General features: G+C 33.8%; 1 protein-coding gene across 2 annotated transcripts in view; it reads right to left on the bottom strand.

Moving 5' to 3' along the window:
* The window catches only part of LOC130445355 (low-density lipoprotein receptor-related protein 1), a 64,456-nt gene that overhangs the window by 4,485 nt on the left and 44,073 nt on the right, over window positions 1-15,898 (bottom strand). Inside the window, exons 26-40 of one of the 2 annotated variants that reach the window (XM_056780938.1) lie at window positions 15,441-15,862; window positions 13,480-13,679; window positions 12,651-13,206; window positions 11,711-11,904; window positions 11,474-11,654; window positions 11,118-11,417; window positions 9,191-9,520; window positions 8,814-9,128; window positions 8,342-8,592; window positions 6,398-6,675; window positions 6,055-6,337; window positions 3,913-4,095; window positions 3,500-3,852; window positions 2,259-2,485; window positions 41-278 (exon numbers count right to left, since the gene is read on the bottom strand). In XM_056780938.1, coding sequence (XP_056636916.1) covers window positions 41-278; window positions 2,259-2,485; window positions 3,500-3,852; window positions 3,913-4,095; window positions 6,055-6,337; window positions 6,398-6,675; window positions 8,342-8,592; window positions 8,814-9,128; window positions 9,191-9,520; window positions 11,118-11,417; window positions 11,474-11,654; window positions 11,711-11,904; window positions 12,651-13,206; window positions 13,480-13,679; window positions 15,441-15,862 — 4,311 coding nt within the window. Of the gene's footprint in view, window positions 1-40; window positions 279-2,258; window positions 2,486-3,499; window positions 3,853-3,912; window positions 4,096-6,054; window positions 6,338-6,397; window positions 6,676-8,341; window positions 8,593-8,813; window positions 9,129-9,190; window positions 9,521-11,117; window positions 11,418-11,473; window positions 11,655-11,710; window positions 11,905-12,650; window positions 13,207-13,479; window positions 13,680-15,440; window positions 15,863-15,898 lie in introns of those variants that run through there. The other variant, XM_056780947.1, reaches the window with a different exon arrangement.

Consider the following 15,898-nt stretch of genomic DNA (forward strand, 5'->3'; position numbering starts at 1 on the left):
ACAATTGATAAAAAAGAAGATGATGTGGGATTCTTATTACCTTATCGGCTTCGAGAGTGAAATTCTCTGCTTCTCTTTCTTGATACATGGGATTACTAAAATCGTTTTCTTCCAATCTTTCGTGTGAGAAATTCGTTCGTTTCTTGAAATAGTATTCGAAAATGAGAAATCCTGCTATTAGTACTGCTACTATAACTGCTAGGGCCGCTAATATCGGTACCACAATAGTTTTGGATTCATGACTTTTCGCTTCTTTACCGTATACATCCAATTCGCATCTGAAAATTCATTTTAGACAAGTCAATAAGGAATTGATTTAATGGGAACAATTAGAAGTATGATACTAGCGACTAAAAATCATTTTATAGCAATAAATAAATAAATTTAGGCATTTAGTGTTGACCATATACTAATCCCTGCATAAAAATTGGAGTCGAAAAATCTGACAGGGATTCTAGAATTGATAGAGCTGGAAAACCTCTGGCATACAAAGCTGTACTATCTAGAACTATTTGGATAGAAACCTCACTAGGTATATTTACAATCTTTCCGATAGCTAAACAACCTAGCGCGGAACTCTAAAAGCACTAGCTAACAGAAGCAATGAGGCCACCAGGATATACCAGGCAATGAGGAAGCAAACAACTTTGCCAAAAAGGGTCAATGATTCCAAATTTTGGACCAGAGCCCTACTATGGCTTTAAGGGAAATCACAACAGCAACGAACTGAAAGGATGGTTAAAGTATCAGATGAGTTTTTACTGGAGACTTAAGAAAATCCCAACCATATCAAATAAGAAGTTTGAAGAGATATCCAGAAACGATATTAAACTGGTATTCGGTCCTGACAGTTTATTGTCCCGCCTTAAGATAATAGGAATGGTAAAGGACGACAACTGTAGGAAACCGTAGAGACAGTAGACTTGAAAAAGTAGTACTAACACTATAAGAAGTAGGAAAAAATTGAAAGAATTCTACGTATTTTATAAGCAGAGTAGTTTAAAAAAATCTTCTAGATATATGTGCGGAGCAATTGAAAAGAAAAAACGAAATTCAAGGATAAATATATCACATTTCGTGTAGTTCTCGAACACGCCTCCGTCTAATAAAACATTGTGAACATTCAAATTTTGTCACATATTCCAAGAATTCTAAGAAATCGAATTTTCTCTAAAATTCGGCTAAATTGTAATAGTTTTAACTAAAGCGACAGACAATAATACAAATGAATGGTATTGAAATACTGAACACACTATTTACATTACCATTATACCAACACTCACAATTACACTGTCTAACGCGCCTTTTGGCATTATACCTTACATCCCACTCTATAGTTTAGTAATTAAGGAAGCAGAGGTTTTCCCGAATTATTTTTCGCGGGAGAAGGTTTATTGGTGGGAAAATTTAATATAAAACAGGTAAATAAAGTCAATAAGTCTTTGAAGACGATGTCTTAGTTATCGAAACGCTCATATCAGACAGTGTAATCGTGAGTGTTAGTGTAGTGCTAGAAATAAATAGTGTGTTCAATATGAATATCACCGACGTTTCCAAAAATTCCAACCTAATAGATAGTATATTCAAAATGTAAATTAGTTGAGTATAGTGAAATTTGTAAAAAAATATATAACTAGAGATTAAGAAAATATACAGTGTGATCAATTTAGCCCATCCATTAGGATAAATGGTAAGTAAATAAACAATCTTCATAGTATTTTAGCAAAACACACTGTATCGGGGATAGCTGGGTTGTTCAATTGGTTAGGTTATTCTTCTTTTCCATAGTAACTTCGCCTTTACTTATACGATTATACAATTATTGAATATTTTCGAGTGTTGTGATTGATATTGAAGAAATAAAGGAGAGCACGACGGGAGGGAAACAAGTTAACAAATGAGAGAGTCTTCGAAATTTCGAGTAAAAAGTTATAAACTTTGATTTTTATTAATTTTTAATTTGGAAAAATACATAAATTTAGAGAAATCCAGGTAAGTCACAAAACATTTATTGTTATATATAAAATTGTAACTCTTTATAATTCAAACAACCCTTCCCACCCGACCCCCCAAGATGCTATTACCTGGAGATATAATGAAAATAAATCAAAATTTCGTATTTTAACTCAAAATATTTGAACAACTAAACTAAACATGAAATTTAATGTATTTTTTTAATATTTTAAAGATTTTCCATTATTTACTATTTATATTAATATAAGTCAAGAAAAACTACGATAATTTGTGTTTTGGTTTACCTAACGCCTGAGTATCCATTAGGACAAGTACAGAAGGGTACGTTATCGCTAACAGAACAAGTTCCCGAATTTTCACAATAATTTTCGCAAACTGCGGGACTTTCGCAGTAAGTTCCCGTCCAACGTTTAGTACAATGACATATTGGAGGTTGATCCGTATTGGGGAGAACGCAAATTCCTCCATTCAGACAACGATTAATACATGGAGTAGGTCCCAATAAGTATTTCTAGAAACAAAATAAAATTAAAAATATTTCGCTTGTGAAAAATAACCTCACTTTTTTCGAAAATTGATCATTTTAGTTTACAAACAGCTTATTTCTCAACAAAATTAAGGAAATGTTTCATATATGGTAAAAAGTATAAAAAAAATCGTTTTAATTCTTCTTTACACCCAACGCCCAGCACCCAATAAACGAAATTGCAGTAATGGTAACGTTTTATGTCCAAACAGGACCAAATCTTGCCAGGCATCTTTGTAAAAACAGCAGCCTGGGTGTTTGCTAGTTTAAACTCAATTAGATTGCGTCCACCATAATATAGATGATGGTGATCCGTTGCTACCTTCGGATTTGGGCGTTAGTCTATTTTATTGGGGCAGCTGATTCGAATGACGACACCAGTATGCTATTGTCTATCAGGTTTGCAGTTTTGTCGAGTAGACCGTTGATATTAAAGAGTAAGTAACAAGATGTATTCCTGGGGAACACGAGCATTGACCTCAAACTCTGAGGTGTGTCTATTGGTAGCGACCTGATTGAGAAAGCTACTAAGCCAGTCGATAAGTGAGGACGACAAACCGATCTTTATTTATTTAGAAGTTTAAATTGCCAAAACTTATCAAAAGCCTTCGATATGTCCACTGCGATTGCTCGGGATTCTCTATACTTTTCTATAGTTTCAGAGCATATGTTGGTGACATAGAAGAGGAGATGCCCGGTTGATATAAGTTTACAAAAGCTGATGATGTTAGCAGACTCAATATATCGCAAGATTTGCTGGTTAACGACCTTCTCCATGACCTTGGCAATAGAACTAAGGTAGATTTTGTCACCATCTCCTTTATAGGACACTACCGCTTCAAGTCAAGAAACCTCTAGCTTCCTCGAAGCCAGAATAGATACTGAATGTTCAAATACAAAATGTTCTGAATGTATTCGAAGAATCTACGAGGTTATTCGGAAGAGAATCAGTTATCAAAATAGGGGAGGAGTTGTTTATTAATATATTCGAATACTTACGTCACATTTATATCCGTAATAAGTATCGGGACACCGACAGACGAATTCTTCGATATCTTCGTTGGGTTTAACGCATTCGCCGCCATTTTTACAATTACATTTTTCGTTGCACCCTTTCGGCGGATACCGTCCCAAACATAAATTGACTTCGCATCTCCTGCCGGTAAAGAATTTATTGCAGACGCATTCCAGTTGTTTGGTACCTTGTCGACAAGTCCCGCCGTTCAAACAATGATTATCGCAGACGTTTCGATCGCAAGCATCGCCGGTGTAACCGGATGCGCAAACGCATTTCGAACCATCGCTCGAAGGTCGACCGTGTTTACCGCAGATGGAGATTTCGCAAGAGCGACCTTTAAAATATATTAAAAAGATGAATTATTGTTAAATAGTGAGGTTAGGTTATAAATTACCTCTATAACCTGGCGGACATGCACATGATTCTTCTTTGTTATTATTAATTCTGCAAATTCCTCCATTGAAACAGTTTAGTTTGTCGCAGTGTTCGCATCGGAATCCGTTAAAGCCGTTAGCGCAGTTACAGACAGGCACTCCGGTTTCTAACGTTACACAAGTACCTTGATTGTGACATCTTCCTGTATATATAACAGAAAAGTACAAGATGATGATGAACTTTCAATATGTATATACATTGTCAAAAAATTATTTTTCTCTCAAACTAGATCTGTGGTTTTTATGTACTTTTAAAATCTATGATACCTTTACACCAGTACAATAAGTCTATTCTCTTTATTAATCAGTAAGATCTATGATTTTTTTTAATTGTACTCTAGATTTATTGCCTCTAGTTACGCTACAACTAAGATTAGAGCTACAGTTTTTATTCACTATAAAGATTTGTGGTCTTATAATTTGTGCACTAAAACTTCAAATCTGTAATCTCTTTTTACTCTCAAACTAGGTCTATGGCTTATATTTAATATATAAATCTATGATCCGTTTTTACTATTTTATTTAGTTTATGATCTTTATAGATTTATGATCTCTTTTCGCTCTCACATGCTAGATCTATGGCCTTTAATTATTGTTAATATCTGTAATTTCTACTAGTAACCTGAGAGCTATGATATTTATCCGTTATTAAGATCTATGATTTTCTCTTATTTGTTAGCTAGATCTATAGCCTTTAGTCGCTGTTAAGATTTGTATTTTCTTTTCATTTGAAACACAAGATCTATGATCTCTTTCTACACATATACTAAGTCTATATACTTACTATTGAGATCTATTATTTCTTCTTATCCTTGTACTCTTGATTTATCTCGTTTGGTCAGTTTTAAGATCTGTCATATTTCTTTACTAGTAGGTTAACAGCTATGGTCTCTATTCGCTATAAAGATCTATGATTTCTTTTTGTACTTGTACGCTAAATCTATGGCCTTCTGTCACCGTTAAGATCTGTAATCTCTTCTTACTTCAAGTTAGGATCTTTGATCCAGATCTATGACCTTGAGTCTGTCAGATCCCTTTACAAGTGGGCTAAGAGCTATGGTGTCTAATCAAACTGTTAAGATTTGTTATCTCTTCTTATTTTAAGTTAAGTTCTATGATCCATACTTATCGTTAATATCTATTTTTTTTAATCGTACACTAAGTCTATGATTTTTATTCACTAGATTTATGGTTTCTTTTTACTTTCAAGCTAGTTACATTAATAAGATTTATAATCTCTTCTTGTTTAAATACTTAAGTCGTTGTTTAGACCTGTTATCTCATTTTAATCGGATACTTCGATCTATGATCCATATTTACTATGAAATTCTATGATCTCTATTTGGGTGCACACTAAATCTATTATATTTCTTCACTATTGAGATCTATAATTTCTTCTGACTTTACGATAGATCTATGGTTTTGTCCCACTGTTAAAATCTGTCATATTTTCTTACTTTCTTACTACATTCTTCACTATTAAGATCTATGATCCATTTTTACTCATTCACCAAATCTATGACCTTTATCCACTATTGAGATCTATGATTTTTTTACTCGTAGCTGGGTTTGTGATATTTTTCCACCATTAAGATCTATGATCCTAGAGTAAAGTGACTTGAAACGTCGATCATATTGTAATGGTGGACAAACAAAGATTATGTTTCATTTGTGTATGTAAATCATTTAATGTTCTCTCATATCAATATGAAATATTAGTACACTACTTTTATCGCCTTTAGTTAATGTTTAATTTTTTAATCTTTTACCTTTAAGCTGATTTGTATGGTTCACATTTACCGTTGAAATCTATGATCTTGACTCATCAGATCTGTGATATTTTACAATTCGATGCTAGATCGATGGTTCATACATACTGAGTGAGATTATTATGTAAAATGCTGTATTTTGAAGAAATTTGGCAAAAACTTCAATTATATTATAGAGGAGAGGTTGAAATATTAAGAAACTGAGCAAAAACACCATATTGCAAACTGGAGTACATTAAAAAATAACTAAATCATGTTTTAAAAAATACAGATAATGTTGAAGCAAGAACAGATCAAATATGAATAAGATACAGGTTATTTGAAAAATTTTACCTTCACAGATATCTACAGGAGTTTCGCAGCGTTCTCCCGTCCACTGTGGGGGGCATGTACATTTCAAATGCGGTTTTGGATCTCCAATTTTTGTAGGATGAACGTCAACGAAGCACAAACCGTGGTTCTTGCAATATTGAGAACATCTGTAGTGTTCGCATCTCGGTCCGGTGTATTGCGGAGGGCAGACGCATTTAGGACCTTGTCCTGGTATAATCCGACAACTACCTGTGTGGCAATTTAGATAACAACCGGTTGGTTTAGTGGAAGCTGCTTTACACGTCTAAAATTGAAATTATATATTAAAATATATAATATACATAATGGTAATATTTTCATTCACCAAATTATCTTTGACGTATCCATCTGGACATGAACAAGTGGCGCCTCTAGGCGTCAATAAACAAAACTCGCTATCGTTGCAGAAGTCGTAACATGTGTTGTTCAATTTGATATGTTTGTGATCTTGCAAGATTAATATGTCCGATATTCTTGTTAGCCCTCTTACTAAATATGTTATGTTGCCTTTGCCGAATTTGTTCATTCTGAATATGTCGTGCTTGTTTAACGTCGAAACGTAGAGGTTTTCTTCGAATATTTCTATCTTGAATGGGCGGACGTCTATAATATTAAATTGATGTTATTTTCGAAAAAACAAACTACTGGGTTTGTAGAACTTAGAAAATAGACGATAATTCACATTATCAAGTATGATAAGTCATCGCAGAATTTTCAAAAATTACAGTATTATGAAATAAAACAGTTTTTTTAACATAACATGTTCATTTAACTATCGGACTATCGTCCAAATTAGATTCGTTATTAAACTGTATATCTTCAAGTTTTGGTTTTTTCTTTCCTGGTCCATCCATAAAAATTTCTCTTGACATTGGAATATCTTGTAAAAATGAGTGACTGCGTTAAAAGTTAGGTTATGTTATTGGCATATTGAACACCACCACATCTACTGTCACAATTGCACTGTCTGACGCTCGTTTCGATAACCGAGTTATCGTCTTCAGAGACTGAAGGTAAACTGAGCGTCAGACAGTGCATTTGTGAGTGTTTTAGTGACAGTGTAAGCATTTTATTTATTAAGTAGCTGTTACTGTTGAAAAGGAATCGTTTGTGAAAGATTAAAGTGCAGAAAGATCGAGAACCACACTTGGGTAGAGAGCAGTGATTGCGTTAAAAGTTGGGTTATGTTATTGATAACCCTTAGTAACATATAGCTATAGAAGTGGAACGATTTGTGACGGAAAAAATTCCAGCAAGATCACGAAGGAATGAAAAATTCTCGAAAGTTATATTTTTGTCAATAATCAATAGGCGCCAATCGGTAGACTGGCTCTTGGGAATCAGCGTCGCTAAGGACTGATTGGAAAATGGGTCGAGAAGTTTGAAATGACCGAATCAATACTGGATAAACCAAAATCCGGGAGTCCAAGGTTTTCTAGAATGGTCGAAACCGTAGACAGTGTTACTCGGTTTGTTCATGACGAGCCTGACTTTTCTATTCGGAAGCGCGCTGTTGCTTCAAACGTTTCCACAATGATTTGAGGCTTAATCCTTTCAAACTTCAATTGGTGGAAGAAATGAAGCCTCAGGATGTTGGACAGTCTCGACTTCGTAAATCAGATGATTGAGCGCATTCCACCGTTCTCCAATATCTTGTTTACGGATGAAGCTCATTTTAATCTCGATAGACACGTTAAAAAGCAAAAATTTCCGATGTTGGAGTGCAACCAAGCCAAAATACCAACTTCAGAAACCCATACATTCGTCCAAAGTATCGGTTGCGATGTCAACGAGGATTTACTTTTTTGAAGATGAAAGAGGACACACAGATACAGTAAATTCAGAGCGGTATGTACAGGTATAAAACGACTTCTTCGTGCATGAACTGCAAAATTATAATGGTTATAACCCAAAAACATGGTTTTAGCAGGACGAATCAACTCCATTAGAACTCTACCACGAGTTTGTGAAATTTGTCCTGGGAAATTGATCTCCAGGAGAGGTGACATAAGTTGGCCTTCACGCAGTCCCGACTTAACACTTATGGACTTTTTCCTGTGGAGTTATGTCAAATTCGATTAAATGATTATCGGTTTACATTTGGACGTTAGTTTTAAAAATATATACCTAATATGTAACAGAAGTTTTTTCAATCCTTAAAATTGTTTTTTTTTTCAATTTCTTTCGGAACATCTTATATTGATGAAATTTTGTCGGATCTATCTACAAAATGTCGCGCAAGGATGTAAATGAGAAATTAGTAATTTACCTTTTTCAAAGTTTTTAATGACGTGCCTTTCGCTACCGTCGAACAACACCGTTTCGACCGTCATAGTTTTCGGATCGGCCCAATATAACCTTTTGGTACCGTAATCTATAGCCAGACCGGTCGGCCATAAAATATCCCTATCAACTAGTACCTTCCTCTTAAAACCGTCCATATCGGCCGTTTCTATCCTCGCCGGTGGACCCCATTCCACCCAGAACATGATACCGTGATCAGAAGCCACAACTATATCTCTAGCAAGAAAAAAATTAATCAATACATTGTCAAAAAAAGTAGATTTTGATTATAGAAAAATAGTGTTAATATTTTCAGATTTGGAATAATGAAGTAGGGGAATAAAAAGGATAGTTGCTAGCATATAACCTCAAAATTGATTGTTTTGTAAAAGGAATCTGTTTTAATAGAAGTGAATCTGGTAAAACAAGATAAATTATAAGTTAGTTGGTTAACTAACCTTGGAGCATTGGCTTTTAATAAAGTATAAAAATAATTTCCGTCCAAAGTAGATGCTAATAGTCTATTACCATCGGCGATGTAAAGTCTTCTCGCTACCCAATCTATACTTATACCTCTTGGATCTTGTAAATTTGATAAAATAGTTTTCGGTACATCAGCGTCTCTATTGGTTCTTCCATCTTTTTCCAATTGGAGAGCAATAGATTGTACACGTTTCGATTGCCGATCTGTCCAATAAGCAATCGCTTGTCGGCCGCTTGACAAAATATCCACCGCGGCTACTTTATATCCAGGAGCTGTGGCTAAAGTTTTCCTATGAATATATAGAGATAATTAATACCGATTAATTTCTAATGAATATCGGTTTTTACTTACCTCTGACTACTATCATCATCTCCGCTCTTATAAGGCGATAAAAGTCTTAGTTCAGCTTCGGTAGCTAATACCAATTCTGCTAAATCTCCTAAAGCTTGACATTGTCCTTCGCCGGCGTGTCTATATCCCGGTAAACATTTACAAACCGTTCGATTCTGTCTGACTTCGACGCAAATTTGCGAACAACTGTCCCATTTACAAGCTGACGTTTCGCAGTCGGTTTCATCGGATCCGTCTTCGCAATCTTGGGAACCGTCGCAACGCATCGTGGCGTCGATGCAGCGGTGGCCCTGTTTGCAAGAGAATTGCGTAGCTGGACAAAGACCGTACCTACAATAAAAATATAAATTGGTTGACAAAAATTACTAGTTTGATTAATTATTAATCGAATAAGCGTTCTGAATTAAAAAAATCTCATTGCCAAATTGCTTTATTCCATGAACCTATATTGGTTCAGTTTATATACTTCTTCTCCTTCATCTCTAAAACTCTTTTTGCCCTTTCGAGCGTTAGATTATTGGGATTTATACTTCTTCTATCCATTTTTCCATCGTTCCTTTGCTACTTAATTTATTTGTCGTATTGTTTTGCACTTTCTTTTTCATTCCCGTGCTACATGTTGTAGTCAAGTTTTCCTAGATCTTCCTCTCCTTTGTTCTAATGACTTTTTGATTCTATTACTTTTTCTATTGGGCTTTGTGGTGTTCTTATGTTTACGTGTCTTTTCACTGTTTTCTTCTTCAAATCACCTTCTAAGACAAATTAATGTCGTCGTCCTTTTCAAATTATAGTCTCTGTGTAACTTTAATCGCCATTTAAGTCAAATTGTATCGTTGTCCTTCTCAAATTACAGTTTGTGAAGGAATTCCACTGTTGTCCTTTCCAAATTATAGTGTTTGTGTAAGTTTCACCATCGTCCTTTTCAGTTTTTGACGAACTTTCAACGACGTTCTTTCCAAGTTATAGTCAAATGTAAATTTTATCCCTATCCAAGACTAATTTCACGCGTTTTTGGGGAAATTTCTACGACGTTCTTTCCAAGTTATAGTTTATCTGTAAATGTTATTCCCATCCAAGATAAATTTCAGCTTCGGTCTTCTCAAATTAAAATTTTTTTGGGAATTTTACTGTCGTCTTTTTCATATTATTATATTTTTGAAAATTTTACCGTCGTCTTTTTCAATTGACAGTTTTTGGGGAATTTTCAACGACGCCCTTTTCAAGTTATAGTCTTTCTGTAAATTTTATCCCTATCCAAAACAAATTACAGCTTCACCCTTTTCAAATTATAATTTTTTGGGGAATTTCACCGTCGTCTTTTTCATATTATTGTAATTTTAGAAATTTCACAATCATCTTTTTCAAATTACAGTTTTTGAGGAACTTTCCATGACATATTTTTCAAATTATAGTCCTTCTGGAAATTTTATCGTGATCTAACTCAAATTATAACGTCGTCCTTCTCAAATTACAGTTTTAAGGGGACCATCACCGTCCCTTTTTTCAAATTACAGTTTTAGAGAAAATTTCACCTTCATCCTTTCCAAATTATAGTCTTCCTGGAAAATTCACCGTCGCCCTGTTCTAATTACAGCCTTTATGAGAATTTCAGCGCCATTTAAGACAAATTATAACGTCGCCCTTTTCCAAATCACAGTTTTTGAAGTAATTTCACCATCTTCCTTCTCCAATTATAACCTTTCCTTCAATTAAATCGTCAAACTAATAGCATAGTTTCGAAAATTCTACTGGTGTATTTGTAAAACAAAAAATAATCTAAATTGCACTGGAGTATGTGTTTCAGAAACCAAATTCAAGAAAAAGCTGACTGGAATTAAGTTTAATAAGAAATGTTGAATTGGTTATAAAATAATAGTGCATATGGAAATAAGTTTAGATATTTAGAATCGTTACAAAGTAGTAGTACCTTCTACAAATATGTTTGTCTTCGTCGCTACCGTCACCGCATTGATTTTTACCGTCGCACAAAGCACTGATCGGAACACATCTGTGGTTTTTACATCTGAATCTTCCCGGCGGACAAACGTTCGAGAAACAATTTTGCTCGTCGGATCTGTCATCGCAATCGTTTTGCCCGTCGCACCGCCAATGTTCGTTGATACAAATACCGTTTTTACATCGAAAACCGTTGTTAGGACAAGTATCAGAGCAATTAGCTTCGTCCGAACCGTCCGGACAATCGACTTCTCCGTCACATTTCCATTCTCTGAAATATAATAAAAAATATTTCCATACATAACCTAAGAAGATAATAGAACTTACAAATATATACAAATGTTCGGGTCGGTACATTGGAATGCGTTGTTTTTACATTGAATATGGCAACCGATCTCGTCCGATCGATCTTCACATTGAAATTCACCGTCGCATTTCATATCACCCCTAATACATTTCTTATTATTGCATCTAAATTCCGATTCCGAACAGTTTCGTGGAGTGCAATCTTGAAAAAGAAAAATGTTAATATTCAAATTTCCTACCGAGATAGGAAAAAATTACTTTCTTCATCCGAATGATCACCGCAATCGTCTTCGTAATCGCATTTCCATCTTCCCGGTATACATTTGTTGTTTTTACATTTGAAATAAGAGGGTTCGCAACTGTGGTATTGCGGATGACTACAAGTTGAAGGTTCGTCTTCGCCTTCGGTACAATCCGGATCGCCATCACATACCCAGGCTTGAGGAATACATCTAAAATATATAATTATAGATAATTACCAATAAAATATCCAAATTAGAACATCATTATCATAAAAAAATATTTATAAAACTTTTTATACATTAAAGTATGCCACTAAATACATAATTAGATGAAAACGTCTTGACAGTTGACAGTTATACTGACTGGTTGAGTTTAACAACGGAAAGAGGACACCGCCAATATGAACGGTAGTACAATCATCTACACGTTAATAAATGCCATAAAACTCGTAACAAAAGCTCACACTTTGATAGTTGACAGTTATAACTGACTCATTGAGTTTGTTCCCGGAAGAGAACGTGTAGAAACCGCTAATATGGACGGTAGTGGTAGAAGATACACTAGCTGATGGTTTAATACCAGATCATCATTTTAAAAGGATAACATTTTAAGGATATTACAATCATCTGTCGGTCTTCCTATTGGTATTGGAGGGAATCAATAGTAGTTGTATTTTATAGAGATGGAAAACGGTGCAATAGAAACGAACACCATAATCATAAAAAGTAGTAAAATCATCTACACGTTAATAAACGCCACGAAGTGCGTAACCAGAAGCACACGAAGATGATGGCGAACGTTGTTGAAGAACAGACGTTTGGAGGTGAATTATCGGGGAGGCCAAGATTCACACCCAGCGGTAGTACCGATTGGTAAGACAAGTCTTAAAGGACACGTTTCCTTTGGTTGAAAGAGGTTAGAGAAATGGAAAAATTCTAATTAATGAATATTTTACCTTCCCGAATTGCATCTGAAATGCTGCGGACCGCACGTCCTCGCGTCGCAATCTTGTTCTTCGTCTAAATTATCGCTGCAATCTCTATCTTTATCGCACACCCATACGGCCGGTATACATTTATCGTTCGTACATTTGAATTGATTCGGAGGACAAACCACCGGCGGACAATTTTGTTCGTCGTCACCTCCCGGACAATCGATCTGTTTATTACAACGTTGTTTGGACGATATACATTTCGGAGGATGTGTTGCATTACCATCGCACCTGAATTGGGTATTGAGGCAAGTGTAATTGAGGCAATCATCTTCGTCCGACGCGTCTTCGCAATCGTTTTTACCGTTACACAGATCGGAGGGGTGGATACACTGTCCGTTTTTGCATTGGTACTGACCCGGCATGCATTTAAATTGCGGACAATTCGGCGGTTCATCGCTACCGTCGCCGCAGTCGTCTTGGGTATCGCACTTCCACCAGAACGGTATGCACTTGTAGCTCGTTTTACATTCGAAATGTGCAGATGTACAATTTGCAATGCAGGAACGACCATCCGAATCTAAAATAAAATATTTCATATCTATATAGTAACAAGTGAATCATTGGATCTTTTGATGCAACTTTCTCCGATATAACAATTCGAGAGCTGCAATAATGGCGCATCCTTTATATAGTAAATATTAGTCATATACTAATTTGAACATTTTAGAAAGTCTAGGCACCAAAAGATAAGAAAAAGGATCAGAAAAATTTATTATTCAAAAAATTCTCTAAAAGAAACAGACGTTGTGAGAGCAAAATATTTGTGAGTGAAAAAATATTATAAACTCACGCAAAATATAATTCTCAGGACATGAGCAAACGTAATACGGTGGATTCGGTGATAAGAGACACAACGTTGAACAGTTCGCAGTTAAACAAGGATTATTTTTGACTTTCGGTTGACGTAGAGGATGAACAATCCTAAGATCCATCGGACGATGAACTGTTGATAAAATTGATTTGCAATCTTCGCCGGTATATTTATTGCACCTAAAAGAAAAAGCCTCATTTATACGTTATAATTTAAATGTTTGATGAAATCGAACAAAAATAATTGTACATATTTTCAAAAAGCTTATTAATATAAACATCATACTGATATCAGCCTAAAGACGATTTCAGTACAAGTAACACGTGTAACGTAAACAAATGAAAAGAAAACATATCGACAGTTAACCCTAAATCTATAGAAGCACTTGAAAAGTTAGGTATAGTCGAAATAAATTATCATTTAAAACGATAATTACATAATGTAAAATAAAATTACGCAAATAAATTAATTAATTAATCAATTCATTCAATAATTCAGTAATTAATTGGTTCTTTAATTGCATAACTGATTCATTTATTTATTGATACATCAGTTCATTAATTGATTAATTCTCTGACAGATATATTGATCTGTTGATCAATTCACTTATTCATTAATTAAGTCAGTAATTAATTTATTGATTCTTTAATCAAATAACTGAACTAATTCATTGATTTATTGTTTCATCAATGCATCAATTGATCATTTCATTTATCGTTCAAATAATTCATTGATCTATCAACTAATCAATTCGATATCATCGATTAATCATTAATTGGATAATTATTTCGTCGAATAATAGATCATTCAATTAATTCATCGATCAAATGAATAATTAACTCAATAAATCATTGACTGTTCAATTAATTATTGATTTATTAATATTCTTCTTCATTGATTAGTCATTAACTAAAAAGTTAATTTATCAATTGATTGATATTTTCATAAATTCTATGATTAATTGATTAAATCAATGTTTCAATGAATCATTGATTGCTCATGCTAATTTTAATAGAACATTTATTATTCATTAATTGATTGTACAAATAAGGAATTATTTCAATTGATTGATAATTATTCATTTAATTATGAATCGTTAACTAAAGATGCCTAATTTATTTAATAATTAATTTATTTATTAATTGATTCAGTAATAACGATCTATTTATGTATTCTTTGATCAAATAATAATAAATAATAAATTTATTAATCTACTGAATAACTTTTTCATTGATTAATTGATTTATGAATTCATTATTCAATTAATTTAAAATATCATTGATTAATTTAATAACTAGTTCAGTGATTAATTGATCCAATAATTCCTTCATTGATTTATGAATTCGTTGATCAATTAATTCAAAAAATAATTAATCCATTTAATGAGTTATTAATTTCTTAACTGATTAAATAATTCAGTAGCTAATCAAGTAACTAATTCATCAATTTATCCGATAAATTCGTAATTTATTGCATTATGAATAACTGAAATAAGAAGTTCATGGATAAATTGAGTAAATTGATCCGGTAATTCCTTGATTAATTGAGCAATTAATTCAAGGTTTCATTGATTAATTAATCCGTCAATTTCTAGATTGATTTATGTATTGATTCAAATCATCAAACCATTGAATACGTTATTAATTATTTATTTGAAAGCAAGTCAAATAAATATTTCATTAATTTATTAATTCATTAATGTACTGAATAATTTATTCAATGATTAATTGATTTGCTACTTTCTTGATTGATTTATTTATGAATTCATAATTCCATTAATTCCTTGAATAATTTATTAATCATTTTCACCAAAGGAGCATTGTTCAGTGTTCCTTAATTAATTATTTGATTTATTTACTAAATGATTCATTGGTTTTTTGACTAATTGATACATTGATTCTCAACAATCTTCATGGTTTCTTTTTTTGTTTCAACGTTACCTTTCGACAGTCTTTGTCTCCCAGTCTGTCCAATATATATATTCTTCCCATATATCGATAGAGAAAACATGATGCAGCTGTAACTTGGGATTCTTTTCTCTACTAGTGATAATTTTAACGTTGTTTCCGTCTAAATCAGCAACTGCTATATAATCTTCTTTAGCGTCCGCCCAAAAGATCTCATCGGTCTCATAAGAAACGGTCAAAGCGTTGGGCCACGCCAAATGATCCTCAATGATGATTTTCGGATTGGAACCGTCCATACCGGCTTTACCGATGTGTACGCGAGTACCCCAATCCGACCAATACAAATATCCCCTCCTAGGATCTAAAGCTATAGCTCTCGGTTCTTCCAAACCTTTGGTGTGCAATATACGACGGAACTTACCGTCCAAATTGGAAACCTCGATAGTATCTAAACCCTAAAATAATCAAAAACTTGTTGTATAAACTAAATT

This window comes from Diorhabda sublineata, chromosome 1 (assembly GCF_026230105.1).
Source record: "Diorhabda sublineata isolate icDioSubl1.1 chromosome 1, icDioSubl1.1, whole genome shotgun sequence".
NCBI lineage: Eukaryota > Metazoa > Arthropoda > Insecta > Coleoptera > Chrysomelidae > Diorhabda > Diorhabda sublineata.